Here is a 20,793-nt window from a genome sequence, read left to right as displayed (position 1 = left end):
ATTTCTTTCTCTCCCTATCTCTTCCTCTTTTCTGTTGCTCTCCCTTTCAAATAAACAAAAATAAAACTTTTTAAAAATAATTTGAATATAAAGCCCTCAAGTATACTTAGCAACTGAAGGCTCCCATTTTTTTTTTAAGATTTATTTTATTTATTTCAAAGGCTGAGTTACAGAGAGAGAGAGAGAGAGATATCTTCAATTCAATGGTTCACTACCTAAATTGCTTCAACAGATGGAGCTAGGCCAGTCTGAAAGCAAGAGTCAGGAGGTTCTTCTTCCAGGTCTCCCATGAGGTTGCACAGGTCCAAGTACTTGTACCATCTCCTGCTGCTTTCTCAGGCACATCAACAAGAAACAGAATCAGAAGTGGAATAGCTGGGACTTGAACCATTGCCCCAAATGGATGCTGGTACTGCAGGCAGTGGCTTAATGTACTGCACCACAATGCTGAATCCTGGGCTCCCATGTTTTAAAAAGCATAGCAGTAAATACTTAGCAGATCACCCACTTGAAATGTAGATAAGCAGGGCCAGTGCTGTGGCTCAGTGGGTTAAGCTCCTGTCAAATATCTTTCTCTGGGACCAGTGCTATGGTATAGCGGGTAATGCTGCCGCCTGCAGGACCAGCATCCCATATGAGTGCGAATTTTTGTCCTGGCTGTTGCACTTCTGATTCAGCTCTCTGCTATGGCCTGGGAAAGAAAGCAGTGGAAGATGGCCCAAGGCCTCAGGCCCCTGCATCCACAAGGGAGACCTGGAAGAAGCTCCTGGCTCCTGGCTTCAGCTCAGGGCATCTCTGGCCATTGAGGCCAATTGGGAAGTGAACCAGCAGATGGAAGACGTCTCTCTCTCTCTCTTTGTGTCTCTCTATGCCTCTCCTCTCTCTGTGTAACTCTGATTTTCAAACAACTAAATCTTTAAAAAATATCTTTCTCACATTTTCCTAAGGTGTTTCTGTTTTGCTAAAATGAAGAGTTTCAGTAATGTTGATCAAGGAGTCCCTGAGTTGTACATTTTGGCTTTCTCTCCTGTACACTCTGAGATGGGTCAGGCAGTGCCAGGCAGAGACTCTAGCTTCTTACCTAGCTGTGAGGCCTTGGAGGCTTAGTCTAGAGTGTGAGGGGCAGGATTATCATTCAGTGTTGAAGGACAAGGGTGTGTCACTTCACAGTATAAAAAATAAATCAATAACTGACCACTATCAACATGAGAGAATAGAATTAAAGCTACTCTCAGGCAAAAGTATTCTAAATTTTCTGTGACTTTCATAAGTGTATTAAATTAACAACATCCTCTTTTGTACACTTGTATTAAAGATTTCTTTATTTATTTGAAAGTAAGAGGTACACAGAGAGAGGAGCACAACCACATCCCAGTCAATGAGAGCCACATATATTATGGTCCCTTAAGATTATGAAGCAGCTGAAAGTTCCTGTCACCTGGTGTAGCCTGATCTGGTGTAGCTACTGCAGACATCTCGACATTCTATCAAAACACATCACTTGTGTGTGTGTGTGTGTGTGTGTGTGTGTGTGTTTGTGTATGTGATGTAGTTGGTGTAAAGAAACACTATATGAAAGTATAGGTCATTATGTACAATAACATATGATAAGGATAACAAATCACAGTTCCAGGCTTATGTACCATGCTATACTTTCTACCATTATTATGCTAAGTGCTCCTTCTGTGCATAAATGAAAACTGCACCAGAAAACAGCCTGCTGTCTTACCCTGGCAGCAGCTTCCTGCATCTCATGTTTACCCTATTCCTTGATTGCATCAATAGGCCATGTGGAACGATTGCCTAAACCACCAAGGTGATGTAAATTTATAATGTTCACAGTGACATCATGACCTAAATAGACACTTCTCAGATCACTGACCTGTGATTAGAAGACTCCTGATTTTACTTACCTGGTATCAATATGAGGACCCAGGGGCCAACATTGCGGCATAGAGGTAAAGCTGCTGCCTCCCATAGGGGAGCCAATTTGTTTCCAGGATGCTCCATTTCTGATCTAGCTTCCTGCTAATGATCTGGGTAAAGCAGTGGAAGACTGCCCTGATGTTCAGGCTCCAGCTATCTGCATGGGAGACTTGGAGAAAGCTCCTGGCTTCCACCTGGCTTAGTCCTGGCCATTATAGCCATCTGGGGAGTGAACCAGCAGATGGAAGATCTCTCTCCTCTCTCTCGAATCCCAACTTCAAGTAAATATTTTTTTAAATGAATACCCATATATTAGGCATATATGTTGTAAAATCATGATCTATTTTCTGGTGCTCCTTGTGATAATAGATTTAGTACTGTGACGTGGTGCTTGGTATTAGTTTTACAAACTTAGAAATGTAGCTATAGTGCTGGCACTGTGGCACAGTGGGTTAATGCTCTGGTCTGCAGCACCGGCATCTCATATGGGTACCGGTTCCAGGCTTTCTGCTCCACCTTCGATCAGCTCTCTGCTATGGCCTTGGAAAGCTGTAGAAGATGGCCCTCTCTCTGTACCTCTTTCTTTCGTTCGTTCATTCCTTCTTTCTTTCTTTCTTTCGTTCTTCCGTTGCTTCTTTGTTTCTTTCTCTCTTTCCTTCTCTCTCTCTTTCTTTCTTTTTTCTAGATTTTTATTTATTTATTTGAAAGTCAGTGTTACAGAGAGAGAGAAAGAGAGAGAAAGAGTGGCCTTCCATCCACTGGTTCACTCTCCAATTGGCTGCAAAGGTCAGAGCTACCCTGATCTGAAGCCAGGTGCCCGGAGCCTCTTCCAGGTCTCCCATGTGGGTGCGGGGCCCAAGGACTTGGACAATCTTCTACTGCTTTCCCAGGCCATAGCAGAGAGATGGATCAGAAGTGGAGCAGCTGGGACCTGAACCAGCTTCCATATGGAATGCCGGCACTGCAGGCAGTGGCTTTACCTGCTACACCACAGCACCAACCCTGTAACTCTTTCAAATAATTAAAATAAATCTAAAAAAATGAAATATAGCTTTAGCTATAGTCTGTGACTCCTTTGCTTTCAGAGATATAGTTATAAAGATAGAAATGTGGTAAAGCCACCTACGATGCCAGCATCCCATATATGTACCAGTTTCAGTTCCAGCTGCTCTAATTCTGATCCAGCTCTAAATTCACAGCTTGGGAACAGCAGTGGAAGATGGCCCAAGTACTTGGATCCCTGCCACCCATGTGGAAGACTTGGAAGAAGATCTTGGCTCCTGGCTTTGGTCTGGTATCACCCTAGCTGTTGTGTCTACCCTGGGGAGCGAATCAGCAGATAGAAGATACTTTTCTCTGTCTCTGCCTCTATCTCTATAACTGTGACTGTCAAATAAATGGATAAATTTTTTAAAAACAGAGATAGGAATGCAAGCTCAACATATTACTGGATTCATGTCAGTAGATCCTGTCTGAAATATGACACAGAGTCAAGTATTCAGAAATTGTTTTTGGGTGGTGGATTATGGAATTTTAAAAAGGGAAACCAAAGAAAAATTCGACAATTAAATGAAATAATGAAAGGAGATATCAGTCACGCATCCCTTGGTAACCCAATTGCTGGCAATGAGCACTATGATTGACTTTTTTTAAAAGATTTATTTATCAATTTGAAAGAGTTACACACACACACACACACACACACACACACACAGAGGGGTCTTCCATCTGCTGGTTCACTCCCCAGTTGGCTGCAACAGGTGGACTGCGCCAGCCCCTATAATTGACTTTCAGAGCATGCAGAGACCACTCTATAAGTCAGAATTGGGTCAAAATCTCAAGCTCAGAACATTTGGATGAAAGTTCACCTCAACAAAATGGAATTTCTTTTTAATCTGGGAGACAAGGGTAGGATGTATGGTGCCTACTCTTAGGCAAAATTCTACTCAGCTACATGCAAAATTCAAACCTTTGACATCACACAAACTAATGACTGAACAGGCACTGAGTCAAATTTTCCTTTGGTCTCTGTGTAACAAACTAGAATAAACTTTGAATTCATTTCCCTTAGGAAAATGGACTCAGGCATCCCACACATCTTACAGAAAGAACTCTCTTGCTTCATTTGCCTAAACGTCATGATGGACTCAGTCACCATCAGCTGTGGGCACAGCTTTTGTAGGCCCTGTGTCTGCCTTACCTGGGAAGAAGCCCAAATTCCTGCCCGCTGTCCAATATGCAGGGAACCTTCACGACAGGAAGATTTCAAAACCAATATTCATTTGAAGAACCTAGTTTCCATTGCCAGACAAGCTAGTCTCCAGCAGTTCTTCGACTCTGAGGAGGGCGTGTGTGGGACCCATAAGAAGATGAAGAAGATATTCTGTGAAGAGAACCAGAGCCTGCTCTGTGTGCACTGCTCTGATTCCCCCGAGCATGAGGCTCACAGACACCGCTCCATTAGTGTGGCTGCTGAGGACTACAGGGTAAGTGATGCTTCTGGGAGCACTTTGAGTGCTGGAGGATGGCAGGCTCAACTCATAATGAAAATGAAGTTCGTGACGAGGATTAACTCACTCTTCTCTGAATGCCAGGTTCTGTTCTAGATAACAACAAAGAAATCAAAATACAAATGTGTTTACAGATGGATATTTAGCCTCATGGTTAAGACACCCACATCCCATATTTGAGTACCTGATTCAATACCTTGCGCTGTCTCTTAATTCCAGCATTCTGCTTATATGACCACGGGAAGCAGCAGTAAAGGCTCAATTAGTGGGGTCCCTCTAACCCAAGTGGCAACATGGATGGAATTCCTGGCTTCTAGCTTCTGTCACACTTATCCCTATCTGTTTTGGAGATCTAGCATTTGAAGCAGTAAACAAGAATACTCTTTATCCCTCGTTGCCTCTTAAAAATTTTTTTTTGAAATTGAATATTCTTGCTAGCGTCAGCTGGGGGATAGACACTTAATTGTCATTGTAATATTTTGGTAAAACACAATGGTCAAGGCAGTGAAAAGAAGTCAAGATCAGAGAAGAGTATTAGGCTACTAAAGCAAGTTCCAAAAGATTCAATAGTATTTATTAATCCTCCTGAAATAAATAGGATCATATGCTTCAGAATAACAGGGGAAAAGCATTAGTATATCCAAATTCTGATGTAAGGTGCTATATTAAATATTAACAATGCTTTTTTTATCAACTTATTTGTGAACATACTTGCATTACATTTTGTGCATCTGTAGTTTGAAATATAACATTGACAATTACAAAGGCAAACAGGGAGGTATTATGATCTTTTTACTCTCACTAATGTACTTCTATCTAAAAGTAGTTGATTTTCTCCCACATTATGGGTCCCAAATATAAGTCTGCTTGCTTCTCTGGTGTCCAAGAAAACAAGAAAAATCTGAATGAGAAGAACAGAATAATCACCCAGTAGATGGTGAGTATTGAGTATGCCTCCGAGGCAACCTGAGACAGATCTTTTAGAAACTTGGACATTCATCAAAGAGCTAAAACTTTCTCAGGGAAGATTTTGTGATGATCTGGTTGTGAGTACCCTGATGATCAGAAAGAATGGTGGAACTATGCAGTAGAAAGTTTTCATACTTAAAAATTATTAAAAAGGCCGGCACCGCGGCTCAATAGGTTAATCCTCCACCTGTGGCGCCGGCACCATGGGTTCTAGTACAGGTTGGGGCGCTGGATTCAATCCCGCTTCCCCCTCTTCCAGACCAGCTCTCTGCTGTGGCCCGAGAGTGCAGTGGAGGATGGGCCCTGCACCTGAATGGGAGACCTTGAGAAGCACCTGGCTCCTGGCTTTGGATCAGTGCGGTGTGCCACCCGCACACCGGTGTGTCTTTCTCTCTCTCATTGCCCACTCTGCCTATCCAAAAAAAAAAAAAAAAAAAAATATTATAAAGCACTTCAAAATATACTTTTTTTATTTGAAATACAGAGATCATCAATTCCTTGTTCACTCCTCAAATGCTGACAACAACTGGAGTTCCCTGGGGTATGCCAAAATTAGGAGCCCAAGACTCAATCTGGATTCCCCACATGGGTGGCAGGAACCAAAGTAATTGGATCATTACCTTCTGCCTCCCAAGGTGGTCATTAGCAGGAAGCTGGAGCCCAAAGTGTAACTTGCTTGAATTTCAACCCAGGCACTTGAGAGGTGTGGGTGTCTACCTCTTCCTCCTAAAGATTTTTTCACTAGTGCAGAGATCTGAATGTTGCATATAATTACTTATGGATAAACAATAAATCTGAACAACTTGCACACAGTCTATCAGACCTGAGAGAATATGTTTTAAAGAAATTATCAATGAAATATTTTCTTGAGGTGTTTCAGGAACTTAAAGTGGGTGAAAGTAGTTTGAGCAAGTTGGGATAGGTTGTTTGTACAGTTAATAACCAGTAAAAACAACTAAAAGCAAAGAGAATGAACTTATGGTTTATGAGACGTAAGGGGCATCAAGTTATGTCCATAGCTTATTGGCAGAAGATTTGAGTCAAAGTGAATATATGAGTTTCAGGTGGAGAGAGATGAAGTAATCCTGGGTATGTGACTGGGGAAATCTTTGTCCCTGCAGTGGTATGTGTCTCTGCACAGACAGATTACCAGGGCATCTTATGAAATGCTGCATCTAGGTCCACAAGAAGATGAAAGACAACACACAGACACTTATAAAGGAACAGAACAAGATTTTCCAACAGCTTAAGAAAAGCAAAGCAAAGAAGAAACAGCTAAGAAAAATATACAAAGAATTGATGAAAATGTACCATCAACCAGATGGAGTGCTGCTCCAGGTAAGAAATGAGGACATGTTGGACGGTGCCGCGGCTCAATAGGCTAATCCTCCACCTTGCAGCACTGGCACACCGGGTTCTGGTCCTGGTCAGGGTGCCAGATTCTGTCCTGGTTGCCCCCCTTCCAGGCCAGCTCTCTGCTATGGCCCGGAAGTGCAATGGAGGATGGCCCAAGTGCTTGGGTCCTGCACCCCATGGGAGACCAGGAGAAGCACCTAGCTCCTGCCTTTGGATCAGTGCGGTGCGCTGGCCGTGGCGGCCATTGGAGGGTGAACCAACGGCAAAAGGAAGACCTTTCTCTCTGTCTCTCTCTCTCTCTCACTGTCCACTCTGCCTGTCAAAAAAAAAAAAAAAGAAAGAAAGAAAGAAAGAAAGAAAGAAAGAAAGAAAGAAAGAAAGAAAGAAAGAAAGCAAAAAGAAATGAGGGCATGCATGAGGAGAATTATACTATCTCAAGCTCATATCTTTGACTACGTTATTCAGTACCATATCTGTATATGTGTCCACTAAATAGTATACATATTACTCAGTATTATTTAGGTGGGGAAATGTCTCAAGTGGAAATAACATAGACACCCAATAACCCTGTGAACAAACATGCTATCCAACATTGCTACAGTAGATTCCCTTGGGAATATTTTCTTCTGAGATTTGCCTTTTGTATCTCATTTCTCTAAAAATATAAAGAAGAATTATTTTTCCCAGATAAGCCATATTAGCCTCCAATTGTGCAATACAGAGACATTTAGAAAACATCATCATTTCCCCTTTCAGGCTGAATGTCCTTAGCTGCAGTTGCTTTTAACATGAAGCATGTTACCCTTCGGAGACAAGCTGTGGGGCTGGGGATTTGGGGCAATGCAGTCAGCATTTCTGTCTCCTCACTGCAGAGTCTGAATTTATTACAACTTGATTGTGTCAATATAGTGGGAGGGGATTTTCTTTGTATTTGAAAAAGGAAACAAATTTATAAGGGTGTTTGGGATGATTGTGCCAGACTCAAGGCCTGGATAGGTAGGCAGAATAGCCCTCTTCTAATGAGATCTAAGCTTTTCTGTTTCTGTTGGCAGGATTTGGGAGACATATTAACAAGGTATGCTTATCCTCAATATAAATTAGGGCACCATTAGAATTATGAGAGAGACCAAGCTGTACTAACAAAATAAAGATAATGTTAGCAAAGATACGCCACCTTTTGAGTTTGTTTTACTGAATATATTTCCTTTGCCAAAAATGAGCCTTTCTGTGGCAGAGGGATATGTATAGCTGTTTCTAGAAGAAAGCTACCCATGCTTTTAGATTTCAACTTACAGCCATACTATAACGCAGGGAGTAGATTTTTCAGCTGGAAAATGAAGGAAGTAGGAAAAGGAAGAAAGTGAAGATTCCCTGAAAATGGCACAAGCTCAGTTCATCAGTGTGGTTTTACACTACAATATCAGAAAACGGATTTGGTGTAGACTTTTCAGTTCTGTGATTAAATGTTTTATTAAACATTCTGATGAGTTATTGAGTATGTGAAACATCAATTTCTTATTCTTTCTTCTAGGTGTGAGTCACTACAGCAGCCTGTGCCCCAGCCTGTGAACCCAGAGCTCAAGGCTCAACCTGTCACTGGGCTGATAGACAGGCTCAGGCACTTCCAAGGTGAGTGTCAGCTCTTCGGAGAGATTACTATACAATGCTTCTCAAAAATGTCATCTGTGAGCAATCTTTGCCTCTTAATCTTTCATCCAGGGGATGAAAGAGGGGAACAGTCTATTAGTAGGCATTTATAATTGTATTTGGTAGTGTAATTCTCATGATATTGGGAGAAAAAAATGAAAGCTGGCATAATGGTAAACATTAATTAGTCCTAACCAAAAAAAAATCTTTTGAGGAAAGGAAACTCAAAAGAGGGTTCCTTGAGCCATGGAACATGATAATAGGCAATGTCACTTGGTCATCAACTCAAACTAATGGAATGTAAATCAAAGAATTTCAGTTTCAATGTCATTGCTTATGTCAATAGGACCATTATTTTATATTTAAAAATATTGCCTTCAATTTTCTCAGCAGTTGAATTAGCAACATACATGAGATTAATTTAAAAATACATGAATACACATAAAATAAATAAACATAGAAAATCCTTTAGGTACAAACATAATAAAGTAAGTTGTTGGTTCATGAGGTAATACATAGAACTCCATAGCACACCTAAAGCTGGAGGGCTATTTAGTAGAAGAAGGAAGACTGGAGCAGCTGCACCAAGGTGTGTGAGGCAGAAAACTCTCATTCTGGTGAATGCAGGAAGAACAGTCCACATTCCCCTCTGTCAGCTTTGTGTAGTAATGTAGAAATTCTATCAAGGAGGAGTGGCAGGCCAGAAAACTGAGAGCTTTGCTCAATGCCTAAGAGTAATGGCTGATTGCAAATGGAGCATGGGAAAGTACATATCAAAGAATGGAGATCTTCTTTCTGGGCATTTAAGTGAAACCTACAATTGTTGTACCTGAGTGAGTGCAAACAGAGGAGCACCACACATGGATATAATTTGATGGTCCTTTATTTCAGGCAATGGAGAGTGGGCTCAAGCCGTAAAGAACCCTTGACCCCAAAGCACAAAGCAACAGGCAAAAACCACAGGGAGGGGAGGGAGACTACTTGGTTGCTAGGATCGGGGGAAATACATGGTTACTAGGGTCAAGCTGACCTAAGGCCTTTGTGAAATTAATATTAATTACAATCTTGACAATAAACAAATTACAATATTAACAATAATCCAGGTGTAGCCTATCTGTTTTTAATCTTGAGCTATCATGCTACGGAGTTTCTATGCTTTGCCAAGTGTAATACAGTGTGTCAAGTGTGATGTAGTATATTGCTATTGTTCAAGTGTTTTTTAGATCATAGTTTCAGACCAAGTCTCATGGGGGGGTGGTTATCAAGATGGAATCTCAGATGTTGCAAAATGGAGTCCCTAATGTCAAGGTGTTACTTCAGAATCTCCATTTGAATTAGTAGCAAAAAGTAAACAGCAATCCAGTCAGAAGCTGAGCAGAGACAACAAAGCAGACAAACTGCCCAGGAGTCCTGATATTTCACTCATTCCTGGGAATCTTGAAGCCTCATTATCTCTGCCAGGCTGCTGTCACTCAGGAGAAAGTAAGAGACAGGGATAGATTCGAAAGTATTCCCTGGGCAGGTATTTGTTTCAGAAATTAAGATCGTGCTTGGAACACCCACATCCCATGTCAGAGTACCTGGTTCAATTCTTGGCTTCTGCACTTCTGATGCAACTTCCAGCTGATGCACACTCGAGGAAGCAGCACGTAATGGCTTGAAAACTTGGGTGTCTGCCACTCACATAGGAAACCTAGAATGAGTTCCAGCCTCCTTGCTTTGGACTGGCACAGCCCTGGCTGCTGCAGGCATTTGGGAAGTGAACCAGAAGGTAGAAGATCTCTCCATCTCTCTCTCTCTCTCTCTCTCTCTCTCTGACTGTATGTGTGTGTGTGTCTCTTTCTCTCTAATTGTCTCTCTGTCTCCAAATCAAAATAAAAATAAATAAACAAAAGTTATAAGGAAAGAAAGTGTTCCCTAAGCCACCCACTGAGCCTCAACCAAGAACTGTGAGCACTGTTGGCTTAAAACCTAAAGCACATTTCTGAGTTAACCATAAGCTACTGTATTCTAGCAGAGAATCCCTAGAAGGCAGGCTTGAAAACAAAGTCACAGTCATCTCGGGATGTCTGGAGACTGTGCCCATGCACTGCCTCAGGAGTCACCCGAGGGAAGAATCATGAGCTGTCAGTCCATGTCAGAATGTGAGACTGACTTGTAAACTCCAAACAGGGACAACAGGCTCCACACTGCACATGCTGAATGATAAAGGCTAACAATGGAACTAGCTATGAGGACTTAGGCACAACCTTTGAAATGCAGAATAACATACATATAAATAAATAGATAGGATATGGCTTAGTGTTAGCTGGATTTATAGTAAAGCTTTTCCATTATGAATATTTCTATCTCAGAAGCCAACAGCACATCTTCACCTGAAAGTCGCACTTCTTTTACTTACAAAGAAATCTCTACATTTTTCAGTTAATATGCTAGTTTTCTAAGCACTTTTCTTCCCTCCTTATCCTTCTCCCAAAAAAATCCAGAAGAAATGGTAATAAAACATAAACTATGTTGCTTTTGGAATGAAGGACTTACGCACAGTATCTGATAATATGATAAAAGAATTTTATTTCACACAGTCTCTTCCAGGAGCTGAGCAGGGCAGTAGTGACAGCAGCCAGGGGCTGAGGCTTCCCTAAACAGACCCTGAGCACAGGCACAGAGTGCTGGGACTGCAGGGTTATAGAGGGGGAAGCAGAGGAAGGAGTTGGGGACCACACCCAAGCCCTGGGGGTTAATGCAGGCAGACATCAGGTAGGATGTGCTGCCCTGGCTGCTGGTCCCATCCTTCAAGGGCCTGGGTCTCCAGGACACAGGCAGCCTCATCATCACCCACAGGTTCTGCAGTCCTGGAGGACAAGAGGCCGCTGCACCTCTCAACTTGCTCCTCCTTCCTGCCAGGAGTCAGAAAATGATAGGAACCGGCAACACCGACAACACACGACTCTCCCCTCTCCTCCCCAGCTCCAAAGCCCTCCTCCCTGTTTTCTTCCCATCTCTGTCTCTGCCTTTCCTCCTCACACTGCAGCCGGTTTTGAGTCCAGTTTAGTTGTTTAGTTCTTGCAGAACAAAGTAAACTGAGAGGCAGTGAGGGAAAGGGAGCGAGCCAGTCTCCTTCATCCCTGTGCACCGCCAGCTCTGACATCCCTGCTCCTCTGCCTTCGGGTCCTCACTCTGGCATCCTTTCTGGACTCGGCAGTAATTGTAGCCTCCTTACTAATAACATATTCTTAAAGTGCACGAATTCAAGAGTGTATTTCTAGGGCACCCACAATACAATGTCATTTTCCTCCCCCCTCCAAACCCCCCCCCCCCCGTCATTACCTCCAGGTCACTGGTCACAACCTTCTTTCTCCGGGGAGAGCAATTGCCTCTGACCTGAGACCACGGGCTGACTGAAATGATACCAGGATAACAGGGAACAGGTGCTGAGAACACAGCCAATTTCCCTCTCCACCCAAGTGACAGACTGGGATCTGGAGCCCTGCTGACTCAGCCACAGATGCATTTCTTCTGACATTTTGGATAGCTGACTCAGAAGCACTGCTTCAGTAGACCTACCGGAGCTGGAAGTGGGAGAAAATCACAAGAAATAGAGTGCAGATTCCGCCTGGCTCAATGCACAATTTTCCCTTTCCTTGCTCTCAGCCTGGGGTAGAAGTGCCCAGGACTTTGCTGGGCCAGCCATGCTGAGCAGCTTAGCAGTGCTCCAAAGGCTACCAGTAAGTAGCTTGCACCTGCTACCGCTGGGGACCAGCATAGGGGCACGGAGCTGAATGTCAGATGAGAAGGAGCCCAGCTCTCAACCTGTCCAAGGCTCCTCTCACTCTGCCCCTTGGAGTCTGGACTGAGAGGGACTTGCTCTGGGCAAGGACTCCCTCTGTGCAAGGATTCTCCCAGGAACTCACCGCTGAGAAGGGGCAGACTCCGCAGAAGCAAGGGCAGAACACTGCAGAACTAGGATCCGGCCTGGGACAACCCAGATAGCCTAAAAAAAAAGAAAGAAAGAAAAAATCAGAACCTATAGGCCCCACCGACTTTCAGCTCCAGAATTTGGGAAAGCTCCCAGAGGGACATCTCCGACAGTGTCCTGCTCTGTGGTGACACCTGACCACTGCCTGCCACTGTCCACCCTCTCATGGAGCCCCCAGGATTTCTTGCAATCCTCCACAAGGCCCTCTTGTTTAACACGCAGAAATCCTTTCCAGTATCCAATCCATCAAAGGCTTTCCACAGACTCTCCAGAGACAAAGTCCTTGAAAGAGGGAGTTGCACTGCACCACAAGTTCCTGGGTCCTCTGTCTACTGGCCTCACCCACATGTGATCACATTGCAGGTGCAGCTTTGATGAAAACCGAATTTCTAGCACAAGCCATGTATCTTTTTTTGGTAATGTTTCAAGACATCGAGAGAGAGGATGGAAGGGAGGGAGGAGGAAGGGAAAACTATTACACTCACAGAATTGTGTCTATGAATTATATTGAATATGTTCAATGAAAAAACTAAAAATAAATAAATAAAAATAAAATATTCACATAAATGTGCATATGGGGGAGAGAGAGAAGAAAAGAAAAAGGGAGAGAGAGAGAGAGAGAGAGAAAGAAAGGAAGAAAGGAAGGAAGGAAGGAAGGAAGGAAGGAATTAAGAAAGAAAGAAAGAAAGAAAGAAACCAGCGCCGTGGCTCACTAAGGTAATCCTCCGCCTTGTGGCGCCGTAACACCAGGTTCTAGTCCCGGTCGGGACACTGGATTCTGTCCCGGTTGCCCCTCTTCCAGGCCAGCTCTCTGCTGTGGCCAGGGAGTGCAGTGGAGGATGGCCCAAGTGCTTGGGCCCTGCACCCACATGGGAGACCAGGAGAAGCACCTGGCTCCTGCCATCAGATCAGCGCAGTGCACTAGCCACAGCGCGCCAGCTGCGCCGGCCATTGGAGGGTGAACCGACAGCAAAAGGAAGACCTTTCTCTCTGTCTTTCTTTCTCACTGTCCACTCTGCCTGTCAAAAAAGAAGGGAAGGGAAGGGAAGGGAAGGGAAGGGGAGGGGAGGGGAGGGGAGGGGAGGGGAGGGGAGGGAGGGGAGGGGAGGGGAGGGAAGGGAGAATATACCTTCTATCCACTGATTCATGCCCCAAAAGGCTGAGATAGCCAGGGCTAAGCCAGGCAGAAGCCAGGAGCCAGGATCTTCATCCTGGCCTCCCACATGGGTGGTGGCAGGGATCCAAGTTCTTGAGCCATTATCAGCTGTCTTCTCACACACAAGCAGGAAGCTGGATAGGATACAGAGTAGATGGGACGTCAGCTGGCACTGGGATACAGAATGCCAGCACTCCAAAAAAGCAGCTTATCCCTCTGCCTCCTCTGCCTCCCCATTTACCTCTGGAGCTAAGTAGCAGGATGCCAGACGCAGGAGCAGAATCTCACCTCCCTCTTAAACTTGGCTGCTGTCTGTCCTGAGTGTCCTGGTGGGGACCTCTGATCTAGATGACAGCTGTACGGCTCACTCACATGGTGACTGCTTGATCTGAGAACCAGTTCTGTCCTTAGAGACTCAATAATGTCCCATCCCTTGATGGTTACATTTACTTAATTATTTTTCAAAGAGACTTCATAAAGATAAATAAGATCTATCTGACTTATATTTAAAATACCTAACAAAAATAATAAAGTGAAATACATATACTCGTATCTATAAAAGATAAAATAAAACAGGCAATAAAATACAATTAACTTTTTCACACTTCAGACCAGAACTACAAGACCTGGAAGAAGACACTGAAATTGTTTTTAAAACAGGCCACATCATCTTCAAAAGAAGACGACTACTTCTATTGTATTTTTTTTTTTTTTTACTTTTAAAAAATGAGACATTATATACTCTGGTTAAGCAAGCAAACACCAACTTTCTTTTGGGTAAATGTTTTTGAAAGATTTTTTTTATGTATTTTGAAAGACAGAGTTTCAGAGAGAGGAAGAGAGAGAGAGAGGTCTTCCATCCACTGTTGCACTCCGCAATTGGCCGCAATAGCCAGAGCTGTGCCAATCCAAAGCCAGGAGCCAGGAGCTTCTTCCAGGTCCCCCACGTGGGTGTAGAGACCCAAGGACATGGGAAATCTTTCACTGCTATCCCAGGCCACAGCAGAGAGCTGGATTGGAAGAGGAGCAGCCAGGACTAGAACTGGCACCAATATGGGATGCCAGTGCTTCAGGCCAGGGTGTTAACCCACTGTGCCCCAGCGCCGGCTCTTTGTAGGTAAATTTTATCCCAGTGTCTTAAAGGGTCAAATTTCTATGTAAAACCAGTTTGAGGTATTATCATTTTCCCTAGAGGTCTAGAAAAAGTAGTTTACTTTGTTCTACAAGAACTAACAAAAGCAAATAAGGGCCAGACAGATTATCATCATGTTTGAACTGAAGGATAATTTGTGGCTCATCCACAAACACTACCCACTATCTCCAGCTGCAGTCAGTGCCAGCCCCTTCAGAGCTTTGCACTAGCATTTGAGTGGTCTGATCTTAGCATAGTGGCAAGCCCCTAGGACAACAATGTTGAAAAGTCTGGGTCACAATCCAGGTCAATTTCACTTCTCAACCCTGAGAATCTGCTGTAGCTTCCTTGGAGGCAAAAGCGAGGGCCTCAACCTTACCGGTGAAAAGTGGGCAAAAGTTCCTGCTGCTGCTGCTTTGCTGGGTGGTTCTCCTCCAAACTAGGCTCTGGAAAGTTTGGTTTACCCCCACCTTATGGTGAATGTAGAAGCCCAGTGGGAAATTGCTCATCTAAAGGGAGCATTTACTTTGGTTTTCTGGAACTCCACGAAATAATATTTACATTAACTTTCTGGCCATAGTCACATAAAGGAAATCTTGTGAATCTAACTACCTACCTACCTTCCCCCCTATTTTCCCTGTAACAGTTGTGCCACTGGATATGAATCATTGCAAACACTTTTAATGCAAGATTTGTATCTCTATTATCTTTGAGCCCAGATATGTATCACAATAAAACCTAGAAATTCTACTGAACAACTTTTTTATAGTTATATCACGAGCATGTTAACTATAATTGAAAATGAATCTTGATGTGAATGGAATGGGAGAGGGAGCAAGAGATGGGAGGGTTGCGGGTGGGAGGGAAGTTATGGGGGGGAAAAATCCACGGTAATCCATAAGCTGTACTTCGGAAATTTATATTTATGAAATAAAAGTTAAAAAAAAAAGAGCATGTTAACGAGATTTTCAGCAAAACCGATACACAAACACCTTCCTTCCTTCCTTCCTACCTACCTTCCTTCCTTCCTTCCTTTTGTACATTCTTCCGCATATAAAGGAGAACATGAAGTATTTGTCTTTCTGTGTCTGGCTTATTTCTCTCAACATCATGTCCTCCAGTTGTGTAAATATAGCTTTGTGAAATTTTGTTTTATACCTTTGACAAACCAGTGATTTTAGAATTTTACACTATTATAGTTTTAATGATCATGTTGATAATTTACTCTGTATGGGTGGAATGGTCATTTTTTGTTCAATTATTGTTTATAGTCATTGTCTATATTCCCACTCAACTAGGGTCTTTCTGCTTTTTAATTGCTAAACTTCTTACTCAGGGAAGTATTAAGCCCTTTTACTGTAATGTAAATTAAAAATATATTATCTCAAAAACTAAAAAAAAAAAAAAACAGGAGGAGGAAGGGAGAGGAAGGAGAGAAAGGGAGAAGGGAACATCATTATGTTCATAGAATTGTATTTACACACCATACCTAATCCCTTAAAAACTAATTAAAATTTTAATTTTTTCATCAGTGTTTTATAATATTATGGTAGATATCTTTCACTTATTTGTTTAAATTTTTTTTCCTAAATAGTTTTGTTGCTATTGTGAATGAGATTTCCTTCTGGATATCTCTTTTAGTGAGTTCATAAAAAAGCTACTTGTTTTTGTATGTTTATTTTGTAGCCTACAACTTTAATGAATTGATTCATTAGTTCTAACAGCTTCTTGCTGGAGTGTTTAAGTTTTCCCGTGTTCAGCATCATGCAATCTGAAAATGTGGATATTTTAACTCCTTCCTTCCTAATTTCAATGTCTTTTATTTCTCCTCCTGTTGCAATTGATTTCTCAACAATATTGCAGTGGATTCATTTCTGAGAGGAGGAGCGTGGTGAGGGCAAGTGGCGCGGAGTCACCACACAGACCCCGGGAGTCAGGTGAAAGTAGGCTCGGGACAAGCACCCCACAGACTCGTTTATTTCATTTAGTACAATAGCTTATATAGTCAAGACCAGCCAATCTGGTCAAGGGGCGGTCTATTCCCCAACCTATCACAGCCTGTTGCGAGGCAGTTTTCAAAGCCATCCAATCATAGCCTGTTGCCAGGCAGGCTCCATTGCCAGGTGGGTTTCAAAGCCATTTCTGAGTAACTGAAGCTCGCTTGCCAGTGGCCATCATGGCACGGACTTCTCATTCCACCACATCCTCCCTAACTGCTCTTGCTAATACTTCCAGTACTATATTGACAAAGAGTGATGAACGTGGACTTTCCTGCTCCAGATCTTCAGGGAAGTACTTTTAGCTTTTCCCATTCAGTAGTATAGTGACTGCTGATCTGTCATGTAAAGCCTTCGTAATTCTGAGGTAAGTTCCTTCTGCACCCAATCTGGGCAGAGTTTTACCATGAAAGGACGCTGAATCTTACCAAATGATTTCTTCATGTCTATTAAGATGACCATATGTGTTTTGTTCTTCATTCTGTTGAGGACATTTATGACATTTTTTGATGTGTGAATGTTGAACCACCCTTGCATTTCTGGGATAAATACAACTTGATTCTGATGTCTGCAATCAATAGAGTGAAGAGATATCAGCAGAAGGGGAAAAACTATTTGCAAGCTACCAACCTGAAAAAGGATTATTGTCTAGAATGTATCAGCAACTCAAGAATAACAAAAACCTAATCCAATTAAGAAATGGGCAGAGGTTGGTGCTGTGGCCTAATGGGTAAAGCTGCTGCCTGCAGACATCCCATTATGGGTGCCAGTTTGAGCACCAGCTGCTCCATTTCCAATCCAGCTCCCTGCTAGTTCACCTGGGAAAGCAGCAGTAGATGGCCCAAGTGCTTGAGCTGCTGCCACCTATGTGGGAAACCTGGATGAAGGGCCTGGCTCCTGGGCATTGGGCAGTAAACCAGCAGATGGAAGAGCTCTCTCGCTCTCTTGCTCTCTCTCTCACTCTCTCTCTCTCTGCCTCTTGTTCTTCTCACCTTCTCTGTACCTCTGACTTTCAAATAAATAAATAAATCTTGAAGAAATTGGGCAATAGACAGTTCTCAGAAGGCATACAAATAGTCAACAAATACATGAAAAATGCTCAATATCACTAGCTATCCAGTAAATTCAAGTCTAAATCACAGTGAGATAGCACTTCATCCTTGTCAGAAGGGCTATTAACCAAAGGACACTAACAAATGCTGGCAAGGATGTGGAGAATGGTGAACTCCTATCTATTGGTGGGAATGTAAATTAGTAAAGCCACTTTGAAAAACAGTATGGAGATTTCTTTAAAAACTAGAAATAGATTTGCCATATGATCCAGCAATCCCATTACTGAGTGGGATTTGATACATATTGTACCACAGAGATAACCTGTACCACCATGTTTATAGCAGCATTGTTCACAATAGCCAAAATCAGGAAGCAACCAATGTGTCCATCATCACATGAATGGATAAAGAAAACAATAGAATATTATTCAGCTCTTAAAAAGAATGCAGTGCTACCTTTTGCATCCACACAGATGTTACTGGAGTATATCATGCTGAGTGAAGTAAGTTGAACACTGAAAGATGAATACCACATGTTCTCCCTTATATGTTGGAACTAAAATTTAAAAAGAAAAAATGAAACCAAAAAGTAAATGCCTGTGTGATTGGTACTGCTGTAAATAGTTTCTGCAAACTTTGTTTTATATTTTTGTCAAGCCAGTGGTTAAGAATGATATACTTAAGGCCAGCGCTGCGGCTCACTAGGCTAATCCTCTGCCTGCGGCATGGAACCCCGGTTCTAGTCCTGGTTCGGGGGCCGGTTTTTGTCCTGGTGGCTCCTCTTCCCATCCAGCTATCTGCTGTGGCCCGGGCAGGCAGTGGAGGATGGCCCAAGTGCTTGGGCCCTGCATTTGCATGGGAGACCAGGAGGAAGCATCTGGCTCCTGGCTTCCAGTCTGCACAGTGCACTGGCCATAGTAGGCATTTGAGGGGTGAACCAACGGAAAAAGGAAGACATTTCTTTCTTACTGTCTCTCTCTCTCTCACACTGTCTAACTCTGCCTGACCGAAAAAAGAAAAAAGAAAGAATGATATACTTCTATAGATTTAATGATCTGTGATTATTTTGAAATATACTGCATGAGTGACATGGACATCTTTTCATTTGGTTATTGTTTATAGCTCTTACCTCTATTCCTATTAAACTATGGTGTTTTTACTTTTCCCTTGTTGAACACTTTATTTAGTGGCACATTAAGCCCTGGACTATAATGTAAATTAACAATGTTTTCTCAAAAAATGAAAAAGAAAGAAGGAAAGAGGGAACTATCATAGTTTTAGAAATGTATCCATGAACCACATGGAAGCTGTTCTCTTTGTATTAATATCACAATACCATGAGAGTTGATGAGAATTGTGTTATAATAATTATCATGCATTTACTGCAAACTTGAGAATCTATTAATAATTTTATTTAAAAATAAAAAGTAAATGAAAGTTTTATAAAGCATAAACTTACCAGAGAACCCAGGAATTCCCTCCCTCAGTATCATCCTAAGGTAAATGAAAGCACATGTATTTGCAAAGACTTGAACTGAAATATGCATAATAGCATCACTTATACAAGCTCAAAAACAAAATGTCCCTCAACTGTTAAATAGATCATCAAAATGTAGCATAATCATACACTGAAAAACTGAACAGCAAAATGAATAAATAATTAGTGACATACTCATACATTTCACAACATGGATCAACTCACAAACATTATGCTGAGTTAAAAGGAAACAGGAAAGGTTGCATGTGGTATGGTTCCATGTATATGGAAGGTCCAGAGGTACAGGTACCTCTGTAGAGATAGGTAGTGGATGCCCTGGACTATGGTAGCATAAGAGATTTATTGTATGTAACAGCATAAAACAACCTTTGGACATAATGAAATTGTTCCCAAACTGGATTTGGTAATAATTATAAAACTAAATAAAGGTACTGGATGTCATTGAGCTTTACATTTAGTATGGGTGAATTATTTGCTGTATGACCAATATTTCAGTAAATCTGCTAAAAATAAAATGCTTTTCAAAAGGAAGAAAATTGGGGGATTAACATTATCTGTATTCAAAGTGTACAGTGATGAAGACAGTGTAGTATTAGTGCAAGGCGAGATATAGGAATATGCACAACAGAACAAAATAGACAACACGTATAAGATCAATTGATTTTTGACAAAGGTGTCAAGATCATTCAAAGAAGTGATGAATAATCTTTCTAGCAAATATTGTTTAAATATTTGGAATTTATATCCAAAATTGAACCTCAAACCCATATTACACACATAACAAAAATAAACTCAAAATTGATCATTAGTCTGAACGTAAACTTTCTATTATTAAACTTCTGGAAATAATCATAGAAAAAAATTCAGTGACTTTGTGTTTTACAAATATTTTCTGCATGTAGCACCAGAAAGAAAAAATGCATAGCTGATTCCTAAAAATTTAAAAATCTATTCTTTGAGAGACAATAGAATTAGCAGAGAAGGCATAGAATGGTAAAAGACATTTGTAAAACATAATTCTGATAAAGGATTTGTATCAAAACTATTGCTAGGACTCAATGGTTAGACAAATTATCCAACCAGGAAATTGTACAGCTGTAGATTTGAGTAGATGACTCACTAAGGATCATTTTGAATGGCAGGGAAGGACATAATCATTCATCAACATCATTTAATCATTGGTAATATGTAAACAAATTGAAACCACAATCAGATCCTACCATAGTACTCTAAAATTGGAATGTGTAAAGTAATAAATGTTGAAACTACTAAGTGTTGGTGAGAAAGTGGAGGAACTGGATCTCCTATAGATAAGTGCTGCTGGCGAAAATGTACAGCCACATTGAAAAGCAGTTTGTTCCTGTAAACTTGTTTAATTCTTAAAAAATCAAGTATTAATACCAAATAATCCAGCACTTTAGCCCCTAAGTAACTACCCATAACTACTACCCTAATAAATTAGAAACATGCATACAAATTTCATAGCAATATCATTCAGAGTAGCCCAACATTGGGAACAATTTAAATGTCCATTCACTGGAGAATTGACATATAAAATATAGTACATGCCTAAT

At 41.7% G+C, this 20,793-nt stretch overlaps 1 protein-coding gene across 1 annotated transcript; it reads left to right on the top strand.

The window, feature by feature from the left end:
- The first annotated feature begins 4,067 nt into the window (after positions 1-4,067).
- LOC149128474 (tripartite motif-containing protein 43-like) lies at positions 4,068-9,337 on the top strand. The gene is made up of 4 exons (XM_089305840.1): positions 4,068-4,412; positions 7,814-7,836; positions 8,293-8,390; positions 9,300-9,337. The coding sequence occupies exons 1-4, from the start codon at positions 4,068-4,070 to the stop codon at positions 9,335-9,337; spliced, it is 504 nt and encodes a 167-aa protein (XP_089161966.1).
- The last annotated feature ends 11,456 nt before the right edge of the window (positions 9,338-20,793 follow it).

The sequence above is a fragment of the Oryctolagus cuniculus genome, chromosome 1 (assembly GCF_051225735.1).
Source record: "Oryctolagus cuniculus isolate XC-2025 breed Fujian yellow rabbit chromosome 1, ASM5122573v1, whole genome shotgun sequence".
Taxonomy (NCBI): domain Eukaryota; kingdom Metazoa; phylum Chordata; class Mammalia; order Lagomorpha; family Leporidae; genus Oryctolagus; species Oryctolagus cuniculus.
This window is presented reverse-complemented; position numbering and strand designations above follow the sequence as displayed.

What these genes read in the sequence shown, in the direction of transcription:
- LOC149128474 (XM_089305840.1), top strand. Translation starts at nt 4,068, where the DNA reads ATGGACTCAGTCACCATCAGCTGTGGGCACAGCTTTTGTAGGCCCTGT. An exon ending in TTGGGAGACATATTAACAAG is followed by an intron (nt 7,837 to 8,292) that starts GTATGCTTATCC and finishes TCTTTCTTCTAG; the next exon opens with GTGTGAGTCACTACAGCAGC. An exon ending in CAGGCTCAGGCACTTCCAAG is followed by an intron (nt 8,391 to 9,299) that starts GTGAGTGTCAGC and finishes CCTTTATTTCAG; the next exon opens with GCAATGGAGAGTGGGCTCAA.